At 28.4% G+C, this 14,452-nt stretch overlaps 1 protein-coding gene across 1 annotated transcript; it reads right to left on the bottom strand.

Annotated features, from left to right (window-relative positions):
• Window positions 1-6,465: 6,465 nt before the first annotated feature.
• Window positions 6,466-13,858, bottom strand: LOC127243939 (protein ENHANCED DISEASE RESISTANCE 2-like). Its single transcript, XM_051264185.1, has 20 exons — window positions 13,369-13,858; window positions 12,122-12,196; window positions 11,981-12,034; window positions 11,777-11,892; window positions 11,334-11,461; window positions 11,205-11,251; window positions 11,021-11,121; window positions 10,510-10,605; window positions 10,371-10,435; window positions 10,213-10,284; window positions 9,654-9,800; window positions 9,295-9,572; window positions 9,055-9,118; window positions 8,791-8,966; window positions 8,239-8,340; window positions 8,020-8,070; window positions 7,785-7,928; window positions 7,593-7,688; window positions 7,396-7,497; window positions 6,466-6,866 (listed from the first exon to the last, which is right to left on the bottom strand). Exons 1-20 carry the CDS (start codon window positions 13,513-13,515, stop codon window positions 6,756-6,758), a joined length of 2,172 nt encoding a protein of 723 aa, XP_051120142.1. The 5' UTR covers window positions 13,516-13,858; the 3' UTR covers window positions 6,466-6,755.
• Between the last annotated feature and the right edge of the window lie 594 nt (window positions 13,859-14,452).

Genomic DNA, 14,452 nt, shown 5'->3' with positions numbered 1-14,452 from the left:
TTTTTGTATTTACAGTAACATTGTTATATTCGAGAGAAAGATAATATAATATTAGGTGTTTTATTATATGTCACATGAAACTATGAAACTATAATATATATTATATTCGTACTTACAAAAAAAATCAATAATTCAATACGAAATATTAGTATTTTCTTATATTATCATCATAATATAAAGAATATATCCAACCAAAAATATTTGTGTTTTTTTATTATTATTTTATATTTTTTCTGTCCGTAAAAAAAATATATATATAATTATTCTTTTTGGTTATCCTCTAAACTCATATATCTTTTATTTATAGTAAATAACTTTATCTATAATAATTTTTTCACTATTTTTTTTATTTTATATTTTTTTCATAATATTCCACTTTAATTTATTTGTCTTTATTTTTTATTTTATTCTTCCGAGTAAAAACATTCAATATTTTTAAATTATATAATGAACAAAATTGAAAACAAACACATAAAAAAATATATCGTTTTAGTTTTTTTTCACTTTCATAAAAATTTTATTATAGATTGTTTTCCATATAAATATATTTTTCTTTTTCAAAATATTTTTTTAATAAATTTTGATAACTAACAATAAAAATTAAAAAAATAATAATAATAGAACTATAAGTAGGGTTTTGGGTCTTTGAAAATTATCCCTCTCAATATGTTTGAATGGTTTTTAGGTAAATTATTATAGAAATGAATTAGTATGGTAAGTAAGATTCTTTTTATTTATTTATTTATTTTCAGAATAAAAAGCAGTAATAAATCTTGTCTTTTGTTTGTTTGTTTATTTATTTTTTTTTTTAACATAATTTTTTTTTGGTTTTAATTTTTAAAATTTCACAATATCATTTCTTTTCATTTATTATGTATGAGAGAAACTTTATAATAAAGAAAAAAAATATTGAATAAAAAAACAAAATTTTCAATCTCCAATTTCCAAATCCAAACAAACAAAAAATATATTTTGATGTGAGTAGTTTTTATGGGAGTTTTTTAAAAAATTAATATATATATTATTGAATGAAATTTAGAAAATGTATTTAAATATGAAAAATTTAGAGTATATATATATCTCATTATTATGTGTATAATACAAATATTATTATGTAAAAAATAAAATATTATATAATATAAAAAGATATTTATATATTTATAATTAACATAAATTAATTTTATAAAAATATATATATTTTTAATATAGATAAAAATATTTATTTATTAAAAAAAGAAAAAAAAAGTTTTGAGTGAATTCTATTACTTTGTTATAAAGTTAATTAAATTGATATATTTCCTTCGTCCCGCAAGAAGGTTGTCATGTTTTTTTTGCGTGTTGAATTTTGAATAATAATTATTATATCAATATGCAGTATAAATCAAAAGAAAAAGACAAAAATATTTTTTTAGTCTCTTATAATATAAATACGATGATATTTGTTGAATAAATTATTCAAATATAATGATATTTTTAATATTAAGTAAAATAATGCAAAAATCAAATGACAACCTTTTGCGAGACGGATGAAGTATTTTTTCAAATATATCTTAAATAAATATTAATTTATTAAAATAAAAACGTATAAACTGTTATATAATAAACCAAAATAAATAAATAAACCTATAAATTTTTCATTTGTTATTTTGGTATGTCAAAATCAAAACTTCTCATTTTATTTTTTTTATTAAAAAAGTAACTTTAAAAAAATATTTTTACTTTCCATTTTTTCATATTATTTTTTTCAAGTGTAAAAAAGATATTATAATTCCTCCGTTCAAATTCAATGTATTTTTTCTCTACTATTTTCGTTTGTTTCACTAGAAAATATCTACTCCCTCCGTCCCATGTAATATGAGTGTATTACTGTAGACATGAGAATTTAGGTAAAGTATAATTATTAAATAATTAAAAAGTGTATTAGTAAAAATAATTATAGATTAAGATTAAGATAAATAAATAGTTTAATTAAAATTAAGAAAATTATAAAATTCAAAATTTAAAATGCGATTAAAGTGCATAATTATATTTCCAAAAATAGAAAGGACAAGTTGTGTGGAACGGACGAAAATAGAAAATAGGGACGAAGGGAGTATTTTATATTTTAGTAAAAATAATCATACACCAATATAAAAATACCCTTATTTTTTACTTAAATTACAAATATATCGTTACACATACAATTATTTTTTTACATAAAATTAAAGAGCAAAAATGTCAAAACCTCATATACACTTTCACTAACTAATACTCCATCCGTCCCAAAATAATAGAGATATTTGTGATTGACACGAGAATTAAGAAATAATAGTACTCTCTCCGTCCGTCCCAATATAATAGTCTTGTTTATCAATTTTTTTCGGTCCCAAAACAATAGTCTTATTTTTATAAATAACCATATCACCATAAAATTACCATTACTTTTTCATTTTTATTACACAATTGCCACTACTTTTTATACTAATACACTCATAAGGCAAAAAAATAAAATTTATTCATAATTTTTACCAACTACCAAAATAATATCAATATTTCTTAAATCTCGTGATCAACCCAATTAAAATTATATTTACGAGATGAAGGGAGTATTATTCTTTTAATCTATTACAAAATCTAAATTACCCATTTGGACCGAAATGAAAGAAAACGAAAGAATATTACTTTATTACATTTAAAATACTAATTTAATTTAATTCTCATTCAAAAATCAAATAAAAGTTTAGAGTATTTTAAATTATTTTTTTATTCTTTTAGTAGTTAGATATTTCGAGGGTTTTATTATTTAAATTTTAAGAAAATAAAAATACTAACATTTTTTTTTTAAAAAATAATTGGAATAAATGAATATATTTAATAATTAAATAGTAGTATTGTGATGAAATGGTGGGTCACAGTTTATGTGTGGGGTCACGTTAAGTTCCGCCGACAATGCGACCGGCTGTCGTCGGTGACCAAATCCTGACATATTAAACCTTAACCGGCAAGAGACGGTCGCTTTACGCCGTCGGTGCTTTTATTGTACCGTTTCATTACATATACAAAATCAGATACGTACACATATCTATGTATATATATATATATATAACAAAAATATGTTCTCTCAGTCCGGCTCTAAGAGTCATATTTATTTTTTATATTATTATATTTAATATTGAAAATATTTTTATATTTGTATAAGTTTTTGTACAAATATCATTCTACAAGTATTATAAGACACTAATGAAAGTAATTTCTTATATTTCATTATGATATAATAATTAATATTTAAAGATCAACAAGTAAAATGTAAATGAAACAATTGTAGCATTCTATCCGTCCCAATTTAAAGCACCCGTTTTATCATTTTTGTTTATCCAACTTCAAAGTATATATATATTTTTTTATTTTAGAAAAATAATTATATAATAATACTAAAATATTATTAATTTTTACTTAAATTACAAATATAATATTATATATACAATTATATTATATCTGCAAAAAAATCAAAAACTCTTAGGCTTAACTAACTAATAAAATACTACTCCCTCCGTCCCTTAACAATCTATCCATTTTTTTATTTTGGTCCGTCCCATAACAAAATATCTATTTCTTTTTTTAATAATTTTACCATATAACTAACATTACAAATATCATTCCAATTTACAATATATTACACAAATGTTATTACCTTTTATATCACATAATACTAAATAAATTATTTTAATCATTTCTACTTTATTCCTACTATATCTCAATATAATACTAATATTTTTAAAATTTCGAACAAAAAATAAATTGATTCATAATTATGGAAAGAAGGAAATATAATATATTTAGAATGAAATGTAAAATAGTTAATAAAAAAAATTTAATATAAATAAATAAAATATAAAATATAAAATAAAATCACATCAAATGTCACTATCTCTTCCTTAAATCAGGCCAAGAATTCTCAAATTTATACAATCAATCACCAAATTCAATCAAATAAAATTAATTGAAACTGAATTTTCAATAATATGTGAATTACAATCAATAAATCAAATAATAGGAATATTTGAATTGAAAAAATGTATTTGATATGATTAATAATTTTACACAAATGGTAATTTAAAAAAAAAATATATATTTTAGAATTTGATTTCAATATATTATGCTGTGCAAATGTTGATTTAATATAAAAATATATTACTACTTCCGTCCACCAATCTATTCATTTAATTTTTATATGTTAATATTTGATATATTAATTATTATATTAAAACGTAATACAAATAAAAAAATAATAAAAATATTTCTATTGGTGTCTTATAATATTAAAATTATACAAATATAAGAATATTTTTAATATTAAAATAATGATGCAAAATAAAAATAGATAGATTAACTGTCGACGAAAGTAATATTATTTTATAAAAAAAATCGTTATAAATTGCATTTTAAAAAAAAATATATATTTATATACGTCTAATAAAACAATATTAATTAATTTATTTATTTATGATGTATTGAAGTAGAGTGTAGGTGTACGGTGTACGTATTTATTAGATTATAAATACGTAAATACATACGTGATTATTAAAAAGAGCAATTATTAATATGGGAGTGGGTCCCACGAACATGTCACATGTGAGTTGGCTAGCAGAATGGGGGGCACGTGATGATGCCACGTGGAAATTATGATTTAATATTTAATTATATTATGTGATGGTGACGTGGAAAATTATTTATGAATTTTGGGAGGTGACCACCGCTTTATGCGCCGATGTTTTCATGTGACATGATCATATATATATATATATATTTAAAATTATTATTACTATTATTATTTAAATGAACATTTACTAAAAAATATAAATACATTTTTCAAAGGTGATGTGTATAAATTTCAATGCAATCTAATTTTAAAATAAATTAAAATTGGAGTTATATTGGGAGGATTTTATTTGGCCCAAAATATTCTTTCAAAAGCCCAATATGATTTATGACATTTTTAGGGTGTAGGGTGTATTTCTTTACATTTGTTTTGGAAAATTTTAGTTTGAGATATATATTAAAAATAATTTATGATAAAATATTTTTTTGATAGGAAAAAAATATATATATATTTTTCGAAAAACACGGTATTTTTAATGTGTTTTCTTGTCTTAGATACTAAATAAAATGCGATTATATATATAAATAATATTATTTTCGTCCTAAATCAAATAAGTCATTTGAAAATTTGTACTAGATTAAGAAATAATAGTATTTATTAGTTAGTGGGAGTGTATAAGAATTTTTTACATTTTAATCGTTTGACTTTAAATATAAAATAATTTGTGTAATGATATATTTGTAATTTAAATAAAAAATTAAAATTATTTTGATATTAATTTATTATTACTTTTTTTAAAATAGAAAATAGATATTTTAGAATGAAACTGATGAAAATGGTAAAAATAATACTCCCTCCATCCACTTACAATGTTTACATATTTTTATTTTGGGACGTCCAGTTACAAAGTTAACATTTCATTAAATATCCTATTTTTTCCACAAATACCCTTACTTTACATCACATCATTATTTTTACAAAAAAAAATAAGGGCAAAAATATCATTACACTATTTTTAACTAGCGACCAAAAGTAAATGTAAACATTGTAAATTAAATTGACAGAGGGAGTATTTTTGAATTGGGACTGACATAAGATTTTGTATTGAATTTTTTTTTTTTTTTTAGTAAATAGAATATATTACAATATATGTTGTATGGGTGTGTATTAATTTTTAATAATATAAATTGAAAAACATATAAAAAAAATTTTGTTTGCGTAAATATATACATCCTACATTAAAATCCATGATCCATTATTATTTTTTCCTTATTTATTTATTTATTTATTATGATATGGTATTAAATGGTAGTTTTATTTATCTATGTTTTTTTATCGTATATGTTTTTAAAAATAATATATTTTTTAGAATTCATTTAAAAATGACATATATAAAGTATTCTTAATCAAGTAAAAAAATTTCCCAATTTTCAACAAATTACCACTAAATTAATTTCATTTGAAATTGATGATTTTCTAACAATACATGGTTAGCTCAAGATTATAAACAATAACGTTCAATTTTTAAAAAATACTATCAATATAGGAATGTACACAGCAGAAAAATCTCATAAATCATTGAAATATGATATTCCAAAAGTGAATATTTGCGACAAGAAATAAATTTTAAAGTATGTTTTTTTGTCAAAAATATTTGATATATTTTTTTAAAAAATTAATATATTACATACACAATTTCCTACATACAAAACAAACAAACCAATTACTTAACCTATTAGTAAGCTAAATGAAAAATAAAAAAAGTTAGCACGAATGTATGGACTGTGGGCAGACTTGTGATCATAAGATCATAAGTTCAAAATCCCGTCCAATATAGTTTGCAATTGCAAGCTATTGTTCGACGCAAATTCCGAAAAAAAAAAAGGAAAAAGAAAACTCTAAATATTTGCAATTAAATTAAATTGACCTGTACAAATTCAAATTATAGGCAACAACAGCCAATGTCCCAAACAATCCCAATAAAAGAAGAATGACAACTAAAATTACTACAAGAACTCCAAAATTCCAACTAAACTTCCCCTTCAATAGATTGGATTTCAATTATTATTATTTTTTTTTGTTCCCCTCAAAAAACAATAAATTTTTCTATACCATGAATACCTTTCAAGCTCAACCTTTGTTCCTAGTTTGAGATTTTGTACCGATTTTATGATCTTTAGCTGCTTTTGTTGGTGATCGAGTCGGTAGAAATCGACTTTGTTGCATCTAAATGATTTAGCCGGCAAGTTCCCAAAAGGAATTCCGGTAGCTCCTCCGGTGAATTTCCCTGAAACACACGAAAACATCGATATAACAATAACAAACAAAAATTATACACCACAATGTGCAAAAATTGAGCTTTTTTTCCGACATTTTTTAATATAATTATATCAAAATACTTTATTTTCTGTTACAAAACATCATATACAGCCCAAAATTTAAAAATAAAATAAAAAATCGCCAAGTAAACACATTCTGTGTGTATATATATCACAACTTATGCATGTGTTGGAATTGTAGCATTCTATGACAAGGTTAAATATTTTTTTTTATCGTAAAAATAGGTTATGAAATAACTATTTTTCATATACAGATATGGCAGCTTCTTCGACACTACATCTTTAACATATATCGCAATCTAGACTCATAACTTGAACACGCATTCGATCTTTTATTTTTCATTTTTTAAAACTATCTTCCGTCGTACCCTTGCAACAAAATTCATCAGTCGCTTTGCTTCTATTTCTAATTTTCACTATGATTAAAAAGAGAAATCTTTGGCAAACTTCGATTACAAAGGGCAATGCTAACTTTACCTGTATCAGAAACGCCATTTCAATAACGAGATTGCCGAGGTACCCGAGAACAAGGCTAACAACGCCCCTCGCCACTGTTGACGAGCCAATGTCCACACCAAGCTGAAATAACACCATTGAAGACAAATGTATTGGTTACATGAGCCATAAATAAAAAATGTAGATGGTTCATCATATTACGGGTTTTTGCACATTACCTCAATGTAATTCTTCCCCCGAAAATAGTTGATCTCGAGTGCTTGACCTATCAAACATGCTTTTCTTCCCACACTCTGCTTTACAATCCACGATCCCTAAAAAAAAAAAAAACGAATGTAAGGAAATTCATTGGGAACTACTGAACAATATGAGAGTCGAAGATCTTTATCAGAGCATGGCAATGGACAAACCTTGGAAATGTAAGGTATGAGTTTGAACCTTGAATTTCTAAAACCATCGTCACCATTGACGAAACGCTCCAACAGAGGTGTTTCTTCCAAGGGAGATTTAAGCATGTAGTAAAGGACTAAACTATATGTGCTTGTGCCAGGAACCTGATTCGAGCACCAATGAAAATAAATAATATTAATCGTAGTCGACAACAAGTGGAAAGTTGAGCTATTGAAAAATCGTAATCTGTGTCACCTGTATGTTGATGACAAAAAAGAACTCTGGTCCTCCCCTCTGTGCACACTTCTGCATAGCATGGATTAAGATTACGATGAGATATATTATCCACCCCGGCTTCTCTTATTATATCATAAACATGACGAAAATAAGAAAGTCGCCATATATCTGAAACAGTTACTTTCTTGTTAAGCCAAACTAGTTGACATAAAAGTTGGAAATACATATTGTAGCAACCTGAATGATGCCTCCATCTCGACCAGAAATATCATCTTCACGCTTGTCCGATTTCAGCCAATCTGCTGCTACAAACTGCATCAAAGTTCCCGTTGCCTTGATCTGTCGAGAAAAAAAATTCAAGAATCAAAGGGATTGAATTTTACATTCAGAAGTTCATGGAATTGCAGACAAGATATGCATCCACAAACTAATAGAAGCAAAACAATATTACAATATAAAGACAGCAGTATAGTTTGAAAAGTTCCACAATAGCTGATATATTGACGTAAAATATTTTGCAGGACGCATATATTACATTTGTCTCATAAATAGCTGAGGTTAGTAATACAAAGCCCTTTAAAAATATATCCTTATACAGCAATCTATGGATTTGGCTTCGTTTTCTGGTCTCTATTCCTATCAGGTACATCAATTTATTGGTTTTTTTTTTTTTTAAATATATGGCCGCATGCAAGTAGTTTTATTTGCATTATCATGAATCGATGCTGCCTAACGCAAGAACTTTAGGCAATAAAATTCAGAACAAAGCAGTGGAAGTTAAAGTGCAACCTTTAGGCGATCTTCTAGATAATTTTTACCACGGACAAGGAAGGCAGAAGCATCTGATGTCGCCCAGCTGCACGGCATGTTACAACTCTCATCTTTTGGAAGTGTGGAGCCATAGCAGCGCAATACACTTTCTTGCCGAGATACCTCTTGCAGATCAAGATAACCCTTTTTCTGGACTGGAAACATGAAACAATTCAAGTATTTCATAAATGATTTCTTAGAAGGATCAAGCATCTATATGAGTTTCTAGAGTAGGGTGCTAACCGGCAAGATCGTGCAATTTCTTGACAAAGCAAGCGGCAGATGATAGTTTTTGTGGGGAATTGTCCTGCAAATTATGGATTAGAAGAATCATTGGAGGTCGATGGTATGCATATAGTGTTGAATATTAGTAATATAATAGAAACTGGATATTGTAGCATTGTTCAAATCAGAATGCAAGTGAGGTGCAATTGATGGAGTTTTCGGCATGCATTTATGCAAAATATTAAAGATTTATCATACCATATAACAGGATTCTGGTGTTATATCTGACGGCCAACCATTTTCTGAAATATCATTGTCCGAAGGTTCAGGAACATCGAAAAATTCATCCTCTGCATCATTTAGTACAGACAAACTAGAAGCCCCGGAAAGCCGAATTGGTACTTTATCTTGCGGTTTGGTATGTGTTCTTTTGTCTTCACTCTCAGCCTCTGGAACTCCAATGTCTATTGGCTGATCTCCCGATACTAATTCACAGCTAGTGTTTCGGGCCTTCATTTTGAAAAACTCGCTTAAGGCTGCAACAGGGAACCTCATGTTTAGAATAATTGAATATGCAAAAGGCAAGAGTTCAATTGAAAATAAGACTTGTATTGCACCCGCAACAGTTTCAAGCATACGGATCGTAATAGATCTTTCGTATGGTTGTCTAAGGGAGAATTTCCAAAACCCCCAATCAACAGCAAGCATTTGTTTCACGACACATTCTTTAACTTGTCTTGTTGGAGTTATCACATATCCACCACCTGCTTGATTAAAGTTATAAAAGAGGTACAATCACAGCCTGAAACCGATATCCATAGCGGAAGTGTTCATAAAACAATGTGCAGAGAGAGAAAGAAATAAACATCTCCATCTCCATCTCCATTAAGACATTTCACATTTCTTAAAAAGCAACTTTTGGTTGAACTTCTTTTGTTCTTGGCTGAACAAAAGAAGCATCGGATAAGAAACTAAGGTGATTCTCCAATATATTGTCGTAATGAAATTTGTGGAGATGGCTGAACAGAGAGGGTGTGTTACTATATGAGCGATTCTTCATCATCAGAAGCAATGAAAGACATATAGCTATGGTCAGAGAATTCTGAAAAACCATATCAAATTTGCACATGAAACATGAATCTGATACCAATGATTGCATAGTTAAGCATACGTTACTTTTAATGCAAGCGCGAACATATCCTTTACGAGGTGGACACCACTTGTGGAACACAGAATGGTAGAGAATAACTGCATCAACAGTGACAGACAATTGAATTAGAATTACAGCTTTACAACAGCTAAACGTTGATGTAAAATCCTTAAGCTAAAAATACCATATGTGCCATCATCTTCTCTTCTCCAATAACGTTGTAGCAGTAGGTCTCTTCGTCTCATTGCCCTGCAAAAAGGAATGTTGTTAGCAATACTGGTTATATCCAGACTGACTTTCTGGCTGAAATTTAAAAAACTGACCATGGTAGCCAATGGTTATACAGTTGAATGTGAATTATATCAGTATGGCCATCGAGATGCTCAATCACACAACCTTTGTAGAAACAAAAATCCCATCTGCAAAACTTAAAATGTCAAACACTTGAAACAGTGCTGTATATGTGAATCTTGAATCGAGGCGAATATGGCAAGGCTATATCAATATATTCTTATAACAGTGAATAGGCTGTTGGTGACTCTATATAGGCTATGGAAGAATTCAGATGCTGCAAGGGTGTTAGCCCACTTGACTCGTATTAACAGTTTAGAAGGACTAGATTTCAAAACTATCACAATTCACATATTGAAAATCATCATCGAAGGAAAGGTTATACTAAGAAATAACAGCACAGGAGATATTGATATGCAGTTTACATCAGTTACACAAATTAAATGCAAATTCTCCAAGAAGATAATCATATAAAGTCAATTTTAGTTTGTACTAGGTTGAAGCCTTAAGCTGGAAACACTGGAAAATTTTAAGATGTCTTACTCCATTCTTGAGTTTCCAAGGCACATAAGTGTATGGAAAACAGCTTCTGAAGTTCCCTCGACAATCCCAACTGCCATTACTGCTGGATGGTCACCCCAGTACTAAGAATCATAACACAGAATGCATCAGAGAGGTAGCGTGCTCAGCTCAACTGATCAAGTACAATTGAATTGAAAAGCTGTACCTTTCCGTTGGAATCTGTGTCTTTCGCTTCTTTGAAGAGTCGTAAACCTGGAAAGCTCGAGCATCAGATATGAAATCAAATCATGACAACAATTCATAAGATATCTTAAAGTAATGAAGTTGTATTTACCATTTTTACAGCCAAAGATTTTCCACGGTGAAGGAGCAAGTACATCAGATGTCATTGCTTCCACACGCCGAGAAGATGTTAAATTATCGGTGCTACACATTTTTGCAATTCTCTTTGAACCACTCAACCTGTTAGGTCAAAACAGGCTTTTGCTCAGGACACAGCTTTCAAGTATTAAGATAGAAGTCCAAGCCACACATGCACAAAGAAAAAGGCTATGTGGGAAGGAAGAGATATGAGGCCAATAGAGAAAGATTGAACAACAAGGATATGAGTATATTGATATACGATATAAATAGCTGCTGTAACTCGTGGAAAGAATGGCCTCTGTAACATTGAGTATATACTCTATTCATACACAATAAAGTGTGATATATTTGAACCTCAAAATCTTCTTTGCAAGAAATATAAATGGACGCACTGGCGAAGAAAAATATGCCCACCTAAAAGGCTGGTATTCTCTCCTTGAGCTAGATGTGAGATTTTCTGTAGGTTTAGCCACAGCTTCTCGTAAAGAAAGAATCCACTTCGCAGCTTCTTCAGAGCTGGCAGCTCCAAGCTAAAGAATGCATGTTTAATCATCAATCACTTTCACTATTAGTATAAATTATAGAGGGTGACGCAATGAAATATAGATGTTAATGTACCTTCAGCGCATCATCATGATTAGAAGTATTGTATAGAGTGAATATGAAAAACAACTGCAAGTCACATAAGAATTTATATAAGTATCCATAGAAGCAGATCTTAAGTTTTTTGCAGTAGATAGTGTACAAACTGGTACATACTCTCCTATGATGGTGCTCTCTTCCATTATCTACGACGCGAATCCATGAGTCTACTATAGCACTCCTCACAGGTTCCTGAGACAAGAATGGTCAATAATCTTAAGCAGGGAAAAGAGAAGAAAACAATCTTTAATTAAAGTGGCAGTTTAGGCATGAGCATGTCAGATCTAGTTAAGTAGATTCATCCTTGCAGAATTTATTTATCGATAAATTCAACACTAACAATCACTCACTGAAGATCAAAAGAAAGGAGATAAATTTGAAAAGATTAACTACCCAACCACCATTCAATTATATAAATGTGTAGTTAAAGTAAATTCTCCATTGATGCACACGAATGTACGACAAAAGAAGAAAATGAGATAAATTAATTAATACAAGTTCCAGAAAGTTAATTAGAATGAAGTAAGAAGCATTAACATAAGTTTTAACTCAACTATGATTAAAATCACAAGAAAAGTGGTTAACAGAGAGGAGAGTGTAAGGTGAAAGGGGACAAAAGAATAACTCACATAACGACAACGAGAAGAAAGAAGCGCCACACGACAAAAAAGAAACCATTTAGTCGAACTACCACTAACAAACTACTTTGACATTCCCATGTAATTCTTATCTGCTCTTCAGCTTCACATCGATGTTTTCATAGACGATGAAATATGGAATCAATGCAAAATTTTCTCTTTCATATCTTTCTCAAAAACAGATCAAGTTTACGAAAAACACATCAAAATTGAAGGCCATTTGAATACCGATCAAGATATGGTTATTCATAAACTACCAATGTATGCTTCAATATCTTCAAAGCCATCTATCCACTACTAAACTTCCAAAATCACGAAGCGAATTCCCGCATATCCACATTACTAATGCCATTAATTCATCTTTTATATTAACTAAATTAGTCCACCAAACTAATCCCCGAACCATTAACAGTAATCGAATTCATAAAAAACCATTGCTGTAATGATCAAAACAGCCACCAACACTTGTATGATCCAACAAGACACAGAGAAAATAAAACAAATCTAAATTCTGATTCATCCATGACTATAAGCAAAGCTTGAGAAATCAAGAGCATATTCAACAATCTCACAAATCAAAATCAGTCCACACGAAATCCATACTCAACAAACACAATTCGCAAAAACAGTCAAAACCTAAGCCCATTCAATCGGCAACATCACATAAAAACAGAACTAAAATTCAAGCAACAAAAAACCAGTAAAAATTCCAACAACAAATCCCACCTCACTCTCCGAATTCGGAACCGACTTGAAGCTCTTAAGCACGTTGTCCTCAAGAACAAAGTATCTCTTACGCGAATACTGCAGACCTAATCGATTGTAACGAATCAAATAAAGCCATCCCTCCATCCTCCCCCCACTTCCCTCCATTCTCCAATCCACCAAAAACCCCCAAACCCCCAAATTCCCTCGTCCTTTCCCCTCTAAACCAAATCCACAATCATCAAAACACTCAATAAATTACATCCCCCACACACAAACACATTCTAAATACACATCCCGGTAGTAAATAAACACACAAAAACACTTCCTTCTTCCGATGAAAACGATCCTCTGATTCCACTATACCGGGAACCAGAGAATCGGTTGCTGAATTTTCTCGAATTCCTCCAATTCACACAATCTTTGCTGGATTTTTTGTCTTTTGGTATATTGGGAAATTGCTTCTTCTCTCTTTTTCGTGTATGTGTTGTTCTTCGCCTGCAATTTTGAATTTAACTGATTCCGAGCTTATACGAGGATGGCACACTGTCAATTGTGAAATTACTAAACTACCCTCTCCCTACATTTATTAGAATTTTTCCCACGCGTATTTACGTATTTCTACCTGTCTGAGTTGTCACTGCCAATAACCAATATAAATTTTTTTTCCATAACTTAAATTAATATTGATGACGTGGCAGAAGTTTGTTAGTGTGGTTTTGTCAAGTTTTTATTGTAAATTATGCAATGAAATTATTGTTATAAATAGGTTTTAGTATTATTTAAAATATTAGTATATTTAATTTGTTTTTTTTATTATTAAAATTGTGATTTTGATGTACTATTTATTATTTTTAATTTTTTAATATTGTATCAAAATTATATTTTTATGTTTATTTATGATTTGTTTAGTTTGTATTTTTAAATGTCACAATTATTTATAAATATTATATAAAAGTATAAAATATTACTCAATTATTTATATTATTATACCATTTTTCGTGTCTAATATTAAAAATTAAATTTATTTAAAAATATAAAATGAACATATTGTTATAAGTTGTTTGGTTCAAGAATTTTATTTGTTTTTATAGAATTGAGATTT

Source organism: Andrographis paniculata, unplaced genomic scaffold, assembly GCF_009805555.1.
Source record: "Andrographis paniculata isolate CXL003 unplaced genomic scaffold, ASM980555v1 Contig98END, whole genome shotgun sequence".
Taxonomy (NCBI): Eukaryota; Viridiplantae; Streptophyta; class Magnoliopsida; order Lamiales; family Acanthaceae; genus Andrographis; species Andrographis paniculata.
This window is presented reverse-complemented; position numbering and strand designations above follow the sequence as displayed.

Excerpts from the sequence above, each read along its gene's own strand:
- LOC127243939 (XM_051264185.1), bottom strand. The coding sequence starts at position 13,515 with ATGGAGGGAAGTGGGGGGAGGATGGAGGGATGGCTTTATTTGATTCGT. Across the intron at positions 11,462-11,776 it reads AGAGAATACCAGCCTTTTAG|GTTGAGTGGTTCAAAGAGAA; the intron begins GTGGGCATATTT and ends TTGACCTAACAG. Across the intron at positions 7,689-7,784 it reads TCATACCTTACATTTCCAAG|GGATCGTGGATTGTAAAGCA; the intron begins GTTTGTCCATTG and ends TTTTTTTTTTAG.